The 16,254-nt window shown below is 38.8% G+C and overlaps 1 protein-coding gene across 1 annotated transcript in view; it reads left to right on the forward strand.

Annotated features, from left to right (window-relative positions):
* Positions 1 to 16,254, forward strand: part of LOC128857082 (uncharacterized) — a 44,067-nt gene that overhangs the window by 5,768 nt on the left and 22,045 nt on the right. The window contains exons 3-4 of the mRNA XM_054092650.1: positions 9,877 to 10,070; positions 14,112 to 14,208. Coding sequence (XP_053948625.1) covers positions 9,930 to 10,070; positions 14,112 to 14,208 — 238 coding nt within the window. The 5' untranslated portion in view covers positions 9,877 to 9,929. The remainder of the gene's footprint in view (positions 1 to 9,876; positions 10,071 to 14,111; positions 14,209 to 16,254) is intronic.

Consider the following 16,254-nt stretch of genomic DNA (forward strand, 5'->3'; position numbering starts at 1 on the left):
GGATGAAACGGAATTGGAATCTAAGGCCTTGAAAGCTGCTTGACTGTCTGAAAAGATAGCTACTCCTGCACCAATTTCTTTCTAGTATTTTAATGATTTGCATGCTTCTCTGATTGCTAAGAGTTCTGCCTGTCGCACGCTGGCATAGTCAGGAAGTCAGATTGATTTGGATATGTTGAGCGGAGAGGCACAGAGGCCAGCTCCAACACCACAGTTCATCTTAGAACCTCCATTCGGCTCTCGGTTTAAAAAGTACCGTAAAGTCTTTCTTGAAGTTAAGGTCGGAAACTGTGTAGTCTGATTTGTTTTTGAGCAGTGAGAGTTCCTGTAGTCTCCGTAGGAAGATCTTACTGTGACCGTACAGCATCCTATATCTCTGAGACTCACTATGAGTCTGCATGTGGCGATTTTTTTTATATGTAAGCCTAATGGTAATAGGTGTGTTAGTACATTAAGCGCTTCAGTAGGACTGGTGCTATTGTGGGCCACCAGACTAGTGCCGCATACCTAAGTTAGTATTGGCTTTATAATGGCTTTATAGGACCAATTGGACAGTTTTGGTTGGATACCCCATTTTTTACCCAACATTCTCTTACACGTGTTAAGGCATAAGGTCATTACTTAGACTCTGTTTTAAATTTTTAGAGAAATAAGTCCGATTTTCCTTATTAGGTTCAAAATTGGAAAAACACAGGCTGCGCTCATCGTGAAAAATAAAGAAAATATTCAGTAAAAATGGATGTGTGGGACAATCACTTTACTGCTTTTGAATTGCTAAGAAAATTGGAAGCTCATTTGCAAAATAGTTTCTATTTGGTGAAACAAAAAAACTTATTATTATTATTAGAAGGCCATTACGCACTGCGACCAGAGCTGATCTATTGTGAAAGGCCTATTTTGTAACCCTAGAGTTTTAGGCTTTTTAGAAATTTTAGCACAGTTTTGGGTTTGTTGTTCCAAAGATTGCATGGAGATACTACGATACCACCAAGGTGATGAAGTCTCTGACTGCCCAACGCAGGACATTCACAAAGCACTTGTTCTGAGCTTTCTATGTCCATTTCGCAAAAGCGGTAGACATTGGTCTCAGATAGACCAATATTATTTAGATGATACCTCAGGCTGCAGTGACCTGTAAGATATCCTGTTAAAAGACGCAGATGTACTCTGCTTAGTGAGAGTAGCTTGTCAGATATTCCTTTGTTGGGACTTAGGAATAGTTTGGCTTGACGCTGACCGGCACAGTTTAGCCAGTGTGCGGCAAGTTTTCTTTCCTCCCATTTCCTAAGGAATTCATTAATGAGAATCAGTAAGTTGCATATTTGGTCCTTGTTTTGCAAGGTCGTCAGCCATTTCATTTCCCTCATGTCCTTCATGTCCCGGAATCCAACATAGTGTTACTGTGCTGAGGTTTCCTAACGTGTTTAGGAGGTTTAGGCAATCGTTTACCAATTTAGAGGTGACGGTTGTTTATAGAAGGGCTTTTAAAGCCGCTTGGCTATCTGAAAGTATGAGGTATGTGAGTACCTCTCATTTTCCTGCTAAGTCATTCTCTCACACATATTTCAATGGCATGTATTTCTGCCTGGAATATTGTTGGGTAGGATCCCATCGGAATCGATTTTTTGAATTTGGGCCCATTGATTCCTGCCCCTGTTCTACCATTTTCCAATTTGGACCCATCAGTAAACCATAGCTGGGAGCCAGGTTTGAAAGTGATAGAGTTAGTTCTCCAGTCTGTTCGTTCATTGATTATAACTTGGAAGTTCCTGAAGAGTATTGGTTTGGGCGATAGTATATCATCCCTATGAAGAATGGGACTATGTAGGAAGTCTTCTAAGATCGTTAAATGTCCTTTCATATACCCACTTTTAAGTTCAGATATACCTTTTAGTCTTAAGGCACTCGAGCGAGCTTCTCTTTCAATTAGAATTGGAGGCGGTGGTATGTTCAGGAGCACACCCAATGCATCCGTGGGACACGTTTTCATAGCCCCTGTAATACCAACACATACCAGGCGATGCAGTTTGCTTAATTCGTTTGCCGCCTTTCTTTGCTTGACCTTGGGCCACCATGCTAAGGATGCATAAGTGACTATGGGTTTTACAACTGTGGTGAATGTCCAGAAGGTCATTCTAGGGCTTAGTCCCCATGTCTTACCAAAAAGCCTTGTACAGGCAAAGAATGCCCTTGTGGCTTTTGATGTAACTCTCTCAATATGGAAGTTCCACGTAAGCGTTTTGTCAAGACTAACGCCAAGATAGTTCGCTTCTGTCGAGAGTTCAAGTGTTGTTCTATTAAGGGTCGGACATTTGAGATTTATGTTCCTTCTCCTAGTAAACGGTACAAGTGTTGTTTTGGATGGGTTGATGGAGAGCCCTTTTTCTGTGCACCATTTGTTTATTATTGTAAGGGCTTGCTGCATGCGATCCGAAATGGTTTCCTCATGCCACCCTAATACATAAAATACTAAGTCATCAGCGTAACCCTGAGTGTGAAATCCTAGGTTATTCAGTTTGTGGAGAAGTTCATCTATAACTAGAGTCCACAGAAGAGAAGAGAGTACGCCACCTTGAGGGCAACCTCTTGTGGCTTTGACAAAAAACCTTACTTTAATTCCCAATTTCCAAGTTTTGTATGTAATGAATCTATTTATCTAGTTTTACATATGTAGTTTGTTGACTAAAATGTAATATTTACTTTTACTTTCGATATTAGTTTTGTATGCACTTATGAACTTAAATGCAATATGCACTTTGAAAAAACAAAATACAAATTTTTGTTTGAATGATATAACACCAATATTTTCTATTCAAATAAGAATGGATTTCAATTAATTAAAAAAATAAAAAGTTGTGAAATAAGCTACCCTCTCCTTGAGCGCACACCTCTCTTGGGCGGACACTCACCGTCAGTCAACTCTTGTCTGCCAGTCAACTCTTGTCCACCCAAGGGAGGTTTCACTGTACAGACGTATGTACACAAATACACACAGGCACAAATATACACCACTTTGGCAGTAAGAAATGTTAGCAAAGCAGAAACGCAGAAAATTGATATCAAATAAACTTATTATTTCTACGGCAGAGACGGCAATGGACTGCAGATTCACTATTGCAAGCAAACAAAGGAAATGTGGAAGCAGGAAAAGTTGAGGAAATAAAGCAAACTTACAAAACAAACAAACTAATTTGTATGACCAGAACACTCATGGTTGGTTGCAGTGGCGTATCCACTAGGAGTTTAGCGAATCATATCCCCCAGGAGAAGTGGAAGTAGAAACCGTTTGACAGTACAAGATAATACTAAAATATTTAGGAAATGGATTACGACCACTTTATGGTAGCTCGAAAATTAGCATAGGCATCTAAATTTTGGTAGTTAATTTTTTCAAAAATGTCATAGGGTAAATAAAAATGTTTCGAGGTAATTGGGCTACTCAAGGAGGCTTACGGCGACCAATCTCTGTCTAGTGCCCAGGTAAAACGTTGGCACAAGTCGTTAAGGGAAGGCCGGGAGGACGTCGAAGACGAACAGCGATCTGGAAGGCCTTCGACGATGCAAACAGACGAAGATGTGAACCGGGTTCGTGAATTTTTGAACATTGACCGTCGTGCTAGTCTACGTGAGATCAGTGAAGAGTTAAATTTAACCTATTACAATGTGCGCGAAATCGTGACCGGAAAACTTGAAATGCGCAAAGTGTGTGCCAAATTGGTTCCAAAGGTTTTGACTGAGGAACAAAAGCAATTGCACCTCTGCATTGGCCAAGATGGGCGTTCCGGTGCTTCCCCACCCTCCCAACAGCCCAGATATGTCCTCTCCGGACTTCTTTTTGTTCCCGCGCCTGAAAAGAAAGCTAAAGGGGAGGCGTTTCGACTCCATCGATGCGATCCAAAAAACTGTGACAGCCGAATTGAATGCGACTCCGGCGGATGAGTTTAAAAATGTTTCCTGCAGTGGAAGGACCGCTGCCAGCGGTGTATTGACGCTCAAGGGTCCTATTTTGAAGAATATTAGTTGTATAAGCCAAAAGGTTTAATAAAACTGCTTAAAAAAATAAGGCTCATTACTTTTCAATCAAACCCTGTAGCTGCCCAAATTAGTTCGTAGCTACAAGGCTGTCGCGAGCCTGTCTGCCATTCTGAGCGATAAGATACGCATAGGTGTAGAAATAGTCACGATTTCATTCAAAGACATTAGGAGCCATTAGCGATGAAGTCTTATCTTCCTTGTAATGTAAACTTATGATGTGAGACGACGGTAGAGTCAGAACGAATTTCAGTTCTTCAATCTCTCAGTGTCACTGCCAGAGGACCAGCTGGCTTTTTATATATTTTATATTTTATCCCACGCACGATGGCTAAGCGATCTAGAGATTACGCGTTAGATAGGGACAGTTCTGACGAATATTACTTTGAATCTGATAAGAGGAAGATGACAGCATTTCTTCGTCAAGTGGAAGTGAAATCCGTGCAATAAGGAATCCACTCAGGCATTTCAACATTAGCAGTGATGGAAGTTTATTCACAATTATTTTTTGATTTTATGAAACATTTCTCTTGTGTTAAATAAAGCCTTAGTTTTTATAAAGTTCAACGTATTTATTTTCTTCACTGCGCACTCCAATACCTCTCGTCCTCAGCGAAGCTCGCCCGTCGAGCGGCTCCGTCCCCAAAGGGTTAAACCAGCAGGGTTAAACCAACGTGATGAAAACATAATTCAAAATTCTTGCAGAATAAATTAGTTCTCTGCATACGCCACTGATTAGAAGTTCAATGCAAGCAACGAAAATTGAACACAGCACCAGTAAATATCCTTAAAACTAGTTTGGCTTATCGAAATTATTGCTTGAAGCCGGTTAGGTTAGTGGAGGCTGTATATTCAAATAAATACTTCTTGTGCTCTAATTCACTTAGGTTCCGTTTTGTTTCGCTTTTTTTCATAAATCAGGAACCAATTTTACCCGTCCTTCCTTTCCTCAAGCGGCGCATGCTTTTCACAGAAAAAAGAGAAAAGCACAAAAAAATAATTTTAATGGCGCCTTGGGCTTATTGGGAAAACGCGTTTCGAATACGATTTCAATTGTTGTTATTATTTACGTTGCACATTAAACTACGAAAGGACATATAAGAGTTACGTTAATATTGGGCATCCACTTGCTGTGGCGGCGGAAAGAAGTTGATGGAAAACAGTGAATGCGAATAATAATTAAAGGGAAGCTCGAGGAAAGCACGAGGTAGAAAATACAAACAGGCGAACGCTGGAAAGGAAAATGAGTATCAAGTATTTTTACGAATATTTCTTGTAAGCACGAACGAGACTTAAAGCAACAGCCTAAGAGGGTAGGAAGAATTGTATGAAAAGTAAGAGAAAAATGCGGTGCAGTAAATCAGGTCGGGAGTGAGGAAAAGTACAAATCAAGAAGTAATACAGGGTTGCCCATATTCGACGGACCCATGTGGCAACCCTGTATCTTTTGACAGAGACGTCAGATCGCTTAATGACATACCGCGTTGGAAGCGTCAGTCCAAGCAGATTTTTACCATGGAACAGTACACGCCACGCGAGCGGTCGCAAATTGTTGAAATTTACATTCAACAAAAGAAGTCAAAAGAAGAAGAAGAAGAACAAAATCATCATGTCCGATGAGGCTCATTTCTTATTGAATGGGACGGTAAACAAGCAAAATTGCCGTACTTAAGCCACTGAAAATCCTCACGAAATTCAAGAAATACCTCTTTACGACGAAAAAGTCACTGTTTGGTGCGGCGTTAGTGCGAAAACGATTATTGGGCCGCTTTCCTTCGAAAATGAAGATGGTCAAGCTGTTACCGTCAATCAGGAGCGTTATCGCGATATGATAACCACTTTTGTGATGCCAATTATTCGTCAAAAGCGTATGAGGCAGTTCTGGTTTCAACAAGAGGGCGCTCCACCACACACAGCTCGCACCACAATCGATTTTTTGAAGAAATTGTTTCCTCGTCGTTTGATGTCGAAAAATGGCGATTTTGACTGGACACCGCGTTCGCCCGATTTAACGGGCTTGACTTCTTCTTGTGGGGATATTTAAAATCAAAGGTTTATATTAATAAGCCAAAGACCATAGAAGAGCTCAAGATCAACATCCATGAGGAAATAGCCGCTATTCCAGCCGAAATGTTAGCTAAAACTATGGAAAATGCTGCAAAACGGCCACAATACGCCGTACAGGCTCAAGGTGGCCATTTGAGAGGTATCATATTCAAAAAGTGATGTCTACAAATCTACTTGAACCAAATAGAATGAATATTATCGTCAACATCAAAAAAATTGATTTAAAAACCCAGTACATATTATATATCGCACCGAACCATGCCATGCGGCGATTTTACGCTTCAAAAAAGTGCATTCATAGTTCAGTGTTTGGTGAAGCCAGTTGTGTGTTACAAATTAAAAAAAGAGATCAAGGATTTTTCATCAAAAGTATACAATTTTTTTGTAATCCGAATTTAAAAAAAAATTTTAATATGCAATTTTGTAGCCCACTGAATTTTTCTGGCATGAAGTGCATGCTTTAAGTAGCTCAACACATGCAGGATGTCGTCATGGAGCAGGCGGCTAACAACCTTGTTTTTGCTATTTCCTGATCTAATACAGTAACGGATGCTAAAGCTAAGCGGTGGTTCCCATTATTGCATTATGTGCTTCGAAGGCGAACACGACGATCAGAAGTCAATCGTTGAAAATTTCAATAAAACGTGAAAGTCAATGATATATTTAGTCTAATCGAAAAAAAAATAATAAAAATGTTACCTAAATCATAATAATCAAAAAATTTTAACTATGTTATTTAATTTTAGGACAGCCAAGCTGCGCTCATGGCCTTAGACAGCCCACCAACCACCTCAAGGGTAATCATGTCATCTAAATCCAGGCTGAACTATGTCGGTAGAGATAGAGATGTGAGAATCGTGGGTAACGAGATCTCTGACTCTTTAGCCAGAATGGGCTCTGAGGTCAACTTCCTTGGCCCGGAGTCCGTTCTGCCACTCCCATCTGCAGCCATCAAAGCCACGGTTAGCAAAAGGGTTACTTCAACCAACAAGCGAGCTTGGCAGGCTGAGATGGACAAAACTGATGTTACCTGTCATGTCCGATCGACTGTCGCAAACTCTCCTGTCATTAAGCAGAAGGGAGTGCAGACAGCTGGTTGGACTGATGACGGGCCACTTTTTGTAGGGTAGGCATCTCAGTGCACTCTGCCCAGTTTGTGAAGAAGAGGATGATGATGGAGTGTGTTTATTCTTCTTCCACGGGTCTCTTTCAAGTTTTGGCGTATTGTGAATATCTGCTCGATTGTGGACTTTCCATGTCTAAAGCCACACTGATAAGGTCCAATCAGTTGGTTGATGATGTGTTCCAGCTTTTTACAAAATGCGCTCGCTGGAACCATATTCGCGATATTTAGAAAACTAATCCAGCGGTAATTGGCACAGATTGCAGTATCACTTATTGTGGCTTGGAACAGAGTACACTTAAATTCCAATCGCCAGGCATCGGCTTTCATCCGACCATATTTTGCATAGAAGCTGACGCATGCACCTTACCATTTCCTCGTCCCCGATCTTAAAACCTTCTGTTGAGGTCTTAACAGCTGTGGAAGCGTGTTTCGCAGCTCTTCCAGATTCCAGATAACTTGAGGGATGGAATTCATAAATTGGAATCTCGTAAGAACAACTGTATTAATGTTCAAGCAGACTATACCTGAATTACAAAGGGCGTTTGAAACCGTAAACTTGTATTTTTCTTATCGAACCGCAGAACTTATTGACGAATCTGGTATAATCATATAACAGTACCGCAGTCACAATTTTTGATCGTCAATAGTTTATACATAGAAATACAAATAGTTTTTCCCTCAGAAAAAGTCTTATTCTCGTCTATGTCTCTTAACACTTAATTGGAAACTAAAACGGTGTATTTCAAATCCACCCAAGTGAACTTTCGAATTTGCGTATTAGCTTCGTTGCTGACACCTAAATTTATTTGATACGTTCGAATTTCAATTTGGAGCTGCTCACTAAAGCACTGCACACAAATTTTCTATACAGTTAAAATCTAAGAGCCCCATTTTTTGGCTTTAACAAACATACTATAAAACAGGAAACCAAAAAATGGATCCAAACCAAAATCAGGGAACACTGGAACGTCACAAGCGGCCTTAATCACTCCAAAAAGTTTTTGAACTTCAATGCCAACAGAGCAAAATCTGCTCTAACCCTAGATAAAAAGGGGCTCAGATTACTCTGTGGAGCACTTACAGGTCACTTTGCCTGTAATAAACACTTTAACACAATAGGGTTATCTAGTACACGATTATGCAGGTTCTGCTGTGATGAAGAGGCGTCTAAGGAACTCTTAATGACCAACTGTGAGGCATTAGACCACAGGAGACACAGAACCCTGGGCTCGTATCTCCTAGAGGAGGAAGACCTACAATTGCTCCGTCCTAAGGAGCTGGTTCGATACCTCGGTGTACTAAATAATTATAATTAAGTAATTAGGGGCGCACAATAGAACAATGGTCGCAGTACATAAAGGCCTTAGCCTAACCCGTACAATCATTACCACTAAATGGCCGCACAGCTTGGAAATAATATAATTTCTTTTTTTTTTTTAATTTTTTTTTTTAAGAATTTTTTAAAAAGCTTTGTAACGAATTTTGCAAAAGCTCCAAACGCTCAAAACTGACATGCAACCGGATTCATGCAATTCTCATAAACTGGTTGAGTGGAAAAGAGTCAGAACCCAACTTCCAACTGGGTAGTTGTGTAGTTCTTATTTCAAAGGATTGTTTTTTTGTATTTATGTGCACGGCGGGCTCATGTGCGCTTGACAGGCCAGTAATAAAAGACATGAAAAAAGAAATTAGCGGAAATTATATTCCCTTTTCCATGGAAAGGTTAGCGTAAGGATCAAATTCTTACCGCAAGCGCAAGCAATTTCAAGCCGAGCCGCTGTGGCACGTGATATGGCGACATATACGAAAACATATACACACACACATGCACATCGATGTACTTAACAACTAACATATGCTTATAAATGTTTGCTCATACTTATGGGAAACTGGCTAACAAAGAACTGCTAACACGTAATGTGATCGACCGGCTTCACCGGTGGCAAGAGTGGCGCGGAGTTCATGTCACTCATGTGGCTCCCATGCAGTTCAAGGATGTGCCACTGTTTATTTATGTACACACACATAAGAGTACATAAGCGTAATTTTCACTTGGACACGTGCACATACATACAAACATTTGTGGGATATATTCAATTTCCTGCCATTAACCATTTGCCACATTATCTTGCGACTGTTGTTACCTGGTTGCAAGTAATTAAAACAAATTACCAGTATATCTACCTGCCATTACGGTAGTAATTAAAAGTCGTCGCCGTGATTTATACAACAATGCGACCGATTGATTTTCTTGCTTTTGCCATTGGTGGAACTTCCTTTAGCCAGCACTGGGCTGCCCCAAGCTATTACATTGTCGGTTGCATGTTTTTCTTTAATATGATTTTCATTACATTCGTCTGCGTGTGTCATTACAAAAACCAATTTAAAAGTGAAATCCACAACTTAGCTGGTAGTTTGGGTATTTTCCTTTAATTATCTTTTACTCTAATTGAAACGATTCCCATTGCAATCAGAGCTGTGAATGTGTGAAGATTTTTTGCTTTTAAATGTATTTGTTTGCGCAGAATGTAAAGCTAAAGCAAAATGAATTTTCCAGTTGTTTTGAATACTAAACTTTTTTGCGAAAAATGTTGTTGTTATAATTAAATCTTAATAAATTTTTGTTCTTTATCAATTTCATTTCTGCCCAGGACCCAAAATCGTGGTACGGCCGGGAGAGGTGATCATTGTTGGCCTCGTGCTGATGCTTTGGGTGGGCGCCATTGTTTTGTTCTTTAACCGTTGGGGCAAAATACGTATGCTGGAACCATATCAGCCGAAATTTCAGCAACAGCATCGGTCTTCCTGTCCGCTGGTCGATATCGACGCAATACCAACGCATGGGGTAAGTAACTAAGAATTACCAGATACGAGTATATTAAAAAGACTTTTATTTAAACACAAAAAAACCATAATTAAATCTATAAGTTAACCAATTATATATTCGGCGTTGCTGTTTACAACCTCAACCACCACCTCTCGACCAATTTGTTGATGTCGTTCCGCCAAAAAATGCCTCGTCTGGTGTCAAAGAAGTTTCTGTGCTAGTTTTTAAGGACCTCTTTGTTATCGAAGGTAACGCCCCTTATATGGTTTGATAGGAAGCATGAAAGATGATAATTGGTCGGTGCAAGGTCCGGAGAATACAGCGGATGCTGAAGGACCTCCTATTCGAGCTCTTAGAGTGCGACTTTGACGACTTGTGCGGCATGGACCTGGTGTTGTCGTGCAGAGCTCCTTGTTGAATGTGGCTTTCTTTTCGAGTATTTCCCAGTGCACCATGCCCTCCCAGTCCCACCGAACACTTTCATGATCTTCTTTGGATGAAGATGCGGCTTGACTCTCAGCCTTGGCGTACCCACCATTTCTTTCTTTGCTTCATATTGATGTATAGGCACCATTTCCCATAAATTAGATTAGATTAAATTTGTGGGGGGTTGGACAAGTCCTAGCACTCAGTCAGTAGACCATTGTACTACACCCGGATAGATTTCAGTAGAAAGAATAGAGATAGAAAAGATAAAGAGTGGGCGGATAAATTAGTTTGAGGTCACTCTTCCACAAATCTCTTGGATTCATTGATGAGTTTTAAGAAATCCGGAAGAGGAAGAATATGAACGTTATCCATACTCAGTACATCGCAACCCAATATCCTAAGTCTGATTCTGGAAAATGTTGGACAGCTACCGAGAAAATGCTCTACAGTGTTGTCATCCTCAAGACAGGATAGACATAACGAGCTGTCCACGACCCCATGGTAGCTATAAGCAAAGCCGTTGTGGCCTGTGACTACACCCACCAGTACTCTCAGGTCCTTTCTGTTGAGTTTTAGAAGAAATGTCGCTAATTTGCTGTTTGCTTCTTTCACAAAGCACTTGGCTACTCTGCACGAGTTCAACCCGGACCATCTATCTCTATGGGTAGACCTCATGAAGTCGTCAATCCATAGTTGAATCGATGCGGAATTGACACCTTGGAAGGGTTTAGGGCCTAGTGGCATACTTGCAGAGCCTTCATTAGCCAATTTATCAGCTAACTCGTTTCCTGTAATACCACAATGTCCTGGCACCTAAATAAGACTAACTTTGTTGTGTTTTGCAACACTGTTCAGTTTTGTCTTACATTCACCAACTAGCTTCGAAGAGCAGCGTGGGTTAGCAAGGACCATTTCTCATCTCCCGTGTTGATTCGGTACAAAAGCGCTGTTGATGACCGCGTGTTGCTTGATGGCGGACGATATGCTGAAAAGCAATTTGAAGACGACTTTCTTTGCTTTTTCATTGAGCTCGTGAGGCACCCAGGCTCCCAACCGGTAAATCCCATTGAATAAAAGTGATGGAGAAACGCTTTATGATCGTAGTTCATTTTTTCAGCCAATTCACGACTGGCTTAGCGACCGTTCTACGTTCTGCTCCAAAAGTGATTTGAGGCGTTCTTCATCCAACGCTTTAAAGCGCTTCAAATATCAAAATTTAGATTTTGCTTACCATTTGAGGATTCTTAATGGGACATTTTTTTTTCATAAGGATACCCAGTTTGACAGATATTTTCTTTACCGATGGGTCCAAGAATGAAATAGGGTCAGGAGCCGGATGGTACTTAAATGATAGTAATAAGTTTTGCTATGGGGGAAATGGCAACTGCTTCCAAACAGAAGTTTTTGCCATCCTGAAAGTCGCCGAATGAATAATCGAGAGGAAATGGAGCGGGAAACAGATTGAAGTTTTCAGACTGAAGGCCCTGCAGAACGCGAAGCAAACCTCGAAGATTGTTCAAGAATGTAAGAAGAAGCTTAATTCTGTCGCAAGACAGAACAGACTGGTACTTATATGGCCGTATCCAATAATCGGAAGCAGTTCCGCATGAATCATGATTTGGATCAGCGATTATATATGCAATTTACATAATATTCGTTCTCTAAAACTGGAGGATACTTACATATTTGCCAAATAATCTAGAAAATTCTCACAAGACTAACTACCTCTGTCTCTGTCTCTATCCTTTCCTATCTCTTTCTCTGATACTTCTTTCCTTTCCTCCTTGACTATCTACCGTCTTTCCAGAGCTCTATATCCAATGGGCTTTTTAGCCGTAGTGTTTTAGGAGCCACTAAATTTCCGGGTGCTCTTTGGCTCGACCTATTCGAATTTCAATTTCATGTCCAATGGCGTTGACAAGGGAGAAAAAAATTATTTGTATATTAGAAAAGGAGTAACATATCAGCGAAAAAAAAAATTTCAAAAATTAACGGTTTTTTTTGCAGTAGCGTAAAATTTCCATTTGCACTATGAAAATTTATTTCGCTATGAAATTGCATACCCAGAAAAATTCTACAAATTTTTGATAAAAAGTTGAAAGTTGTAATGAAATTTTGAAAAATGTTTTCAAATGTTGAAGCTTTGCTTTATATGGTTTTGTTGTACTTAAAGAGAAAAATAGTGGCGCGTTTATGATTCTGCAACGGGATGTACGTATATGAGCAGAAATCGCAGGGGTGCGAATTAATAGCGGTTAAGGCAAATATTAGTTATACAAGGTGACGCAAAATTAATCATCAATTTGTGTGTGGATAACTTTTTTACTAAATAAAAAAAAATTATGAGTGAAAGGAATCTTTATTTTGACCATTTACGCGTAACGCGATAGGAAGATTAATTTTGTGCCACCTTTACGTAAGAAATATTTGGGAATATTCAGACTCAGTCTTTAATTTGACCATTTACGCATAGGGCGATGGGGTGATTAATTTTGTGCTACCTTTATTTGCGAAAAATTTATAAATAATCACATAATAATTGATGTCGTAAAAGGCAGAAGCTGGAAATTTCGATGGAAATTTTTTGAATTTTATACAAATTTTAGAAACTTTTATTCATATGGCTTTTTTTAAATAGTCTATATTTCATTGAAAATTTGCCAAAATTTCATTCACGAAATTAAATGCCAAATTTTACAATCACGAGTGATGCGACTTGTTTCGAATTTTTTTCGGTGTATATAATGATGCCTCTACTGATTAAGATTTGTTGATTTTGGGTGTGAAATTCAAATGTTAGTTATGCAAGGTGGCGCAAAATTAATCATCAATTTCGTTTTTGAATAACTTTTTTATACTAAATAAAACAATTTATAAGTGATTAATTTTGTGCCACCTTTAATTAGGAAATATTTATGCATAATCACACCTTTAGATATTTTAATGGAAAGTTACAATTTTTCTAAAACAACATTATGAGTGATTAATTTTGCGCCACCTTTAATTAGGAATTATTTATGAATAATCAAAGCTTTGGAAATTTTGATGGAAATTTAAAAATTTTCTGAAAAAAAAAATTATAAGTGTTTAATTTTGTGCCACCTTTAATTAGGAAGTATTTATGAATAATCAAACATTTGGAAATTTTGATGAAAATTTAAAAGTTTTCAGGAAAAAAACTTTAAGTGATTAATTTTGCGCCACCATTAATTAGGAAATATTTATGAAAACCTTTGGAAATGTTGATGGAAATTTAAAATGAAAACTTGGATGGATGGAAACTTAAAATTATAAGTGATTAATTTTGCGCCACCTTTAATTAGGAATTATTTATGAATAATCAAACCTTTGGAAATTTTGTTGGAAATATAAAAATTTTCTGAACACACATTTGAATTATTTGCTACTATAAGCGATATAATATTCACTATGATGTTTTTCTTATATGCAATAGTTAGTTTTCTTTTAATTGAGAATGCTATCTAAATGTATAATTTCTCATGGAGTAAAAAAAAAAATGTTTCTATATTTAATACTCAACCAAATTATATAGCCAGCGTACTAGTTTTTGCTTTAAAATAATTTGGCAAAAACAATTTTTTTTTTAATATTTTATTTTTAATATTTCAGCGCGCCTCTGTATCCCGTATGTCAATGGGCTTAGTGAATAACATCAACATGCCGACATGTCATTTCGCTGCGTATAATCCGACGATATACGCAAAAGGTAAGCATAAAGAAGTCACATTTCATTCCTAGTATTTTTCATTGCCAAAATAAACAACAAATTATATTAAAGTCAAACCTAGTTTCAGTTATTATTTTCTGTTATTTTTATTATCATCCCAAGGCATCAAACTAAAATAATTCTATAGAATTTAAAGGCTAGAAAATGAATGATAAAACAAATTGATTAATAGGATTAATAGGATTAATTACAAGATTTGTTCTCGCACATTTAAAGAGTTTGCACCGCCCAACACTATCCTGCAACATGTTTATCTCAACCAAAGGCACACACACACACACGCACGCACACACACACATTCACATGATTCATGTTCATAAAATAGTTTACTTCAAAGCGATAACATGAAACTGTTTCATAATACCCGAAGTACTTCAATTCATGCACTGACGCTGATAAATGAATGCAAAACTTCCATCCACACCTCCCACTGGCCAAAAACATTCATTCGTATGGAATCTCAAAAGCAGAAGCAGACATGTAAGCAAATTCGCATACATTCATACAAACCTACGCATGCAAAACTTTGGTGAAACCCTAAGCGTTATTTAGTTCACATGCAGCTACATACCTATGTGTGTATGCATGTATGTGTGTACGTACATGAGTAATACCGCTGCTGCACTGGAGTACCAACTGTAGCAGCTATTGCAAACATGGAATACAGACAGTCGAAACAAAATTGCGGACTATCAAAGAGGAAATCTCCACCTACAGTCATATATATTTGAATGTATGTATGTATATGCAGTACAGTCACGCAACAAAAAATAACGACGTTAGAATTTTAGATAGTATAGTAATTACCAGTACATACATATACAAGATGAAGTCCAAAATAAACAAGACTGGCGGCATAGAAATGTTTTTCATGATTGGATGTAACATCCCTCGCTGCCTTTCAGTGAAAGCTTGGTGACATTCGGTTTAGTGGAAGCGAAGTTAAGGCGTCTAAAGTGTCAGCATGTTTGTGTGATGGGTACAAAAATAAGTTTCGAGCAAAGAAATAATATCAAAGTTTGTTTTAAAATCGGTAAAACCGAGAGTTACCAAAACATTTGAAGTGATGAAAAAACTGCGATGATTGTCTATCTCGTGCCAGAGTTAATGGGTGGTTTACATGTTTCAGAGATGGTTGTGAGGACATAAATGACAATGAACATACGGGCTGCCGAAAATTAGTAATAAAAAACAAACTCTATCCAAATTGTTCGTAAATCAAAAATGAACCGAACGATGATGGAATTCATGGAATCGGAGTTGAATATCTCCAAAACAACGATTTATCGTATCTTAACTGATAATTTGGCTTACGAAAGGTCTGTGCACGTTTCATTCCGCACCAGTTAACTGAAGACCAAAAATTGCTCAGAATTCAACATTCGAAAGACCTCATTAAAGAGGCGAGACAAGACGAGAACTTCCTTTACATAGTAACTGGTGATGAAACGTGGTGTTTTCAACACGAACCTGAAACTGGCCGTCAAACTGTCGAATGGAAGGCCCCAGACGAGCCACCAGCCAAAAATCGCGTTTGGAGAAGTCAAAAATCAAGTCGATGCACATTTGTTTTTACGATTCCAAGGGAATTGTCCACAAGGAGTTCGTGCCAACGGGTCAAACCGGCAATGCAATTTTCTATATTGGCGTTTTGAAGCGTTTGTTGCATCGCATTCGTCGAATGCGCCCTGAATACCGCGAAGGAGGAAGCTGGCGCTTATTGCATGGTAATGCACCATCTCATCGATCCACTCTTGTGACTGATGTTTTGACTAGAAATCACATTTTAACCATCAATCACTCATCGTATTCGCCTGATTGGCTCTCTGTGACTTCTGCCTATTCGGAAAATTGCATTTGGCTATGAAACAAAAACGTTTTTCATCCGTAGAGGCCATCCAAAAGGCTTGTACCGACATCCTGAAGGACATTTCGCTCAACGACCTCAAACACTCTTTCGAAAAGCTGTTAGATCGCGCAAAACAGTGTATCGAGACCAGAGGGGACTATTTTAAATAAATAATC

The sequence above is a fragment of the Anastrepha ludens genome, chromosome 3, assembly GCF_028408465.1.
Source record: "Anastrepha ludens isolate Willacy chromosome 3, idAnaLude1.1, whole genome shotgun sequence".
In the NCBI taxonomy this organism is placed as follows: domain Eukaryota; kingdom Metazoa; phylum Arthropoda; class Insecta; order Diptera; family Tephritidae; genus Anastrepha; species Anastrepha ludens.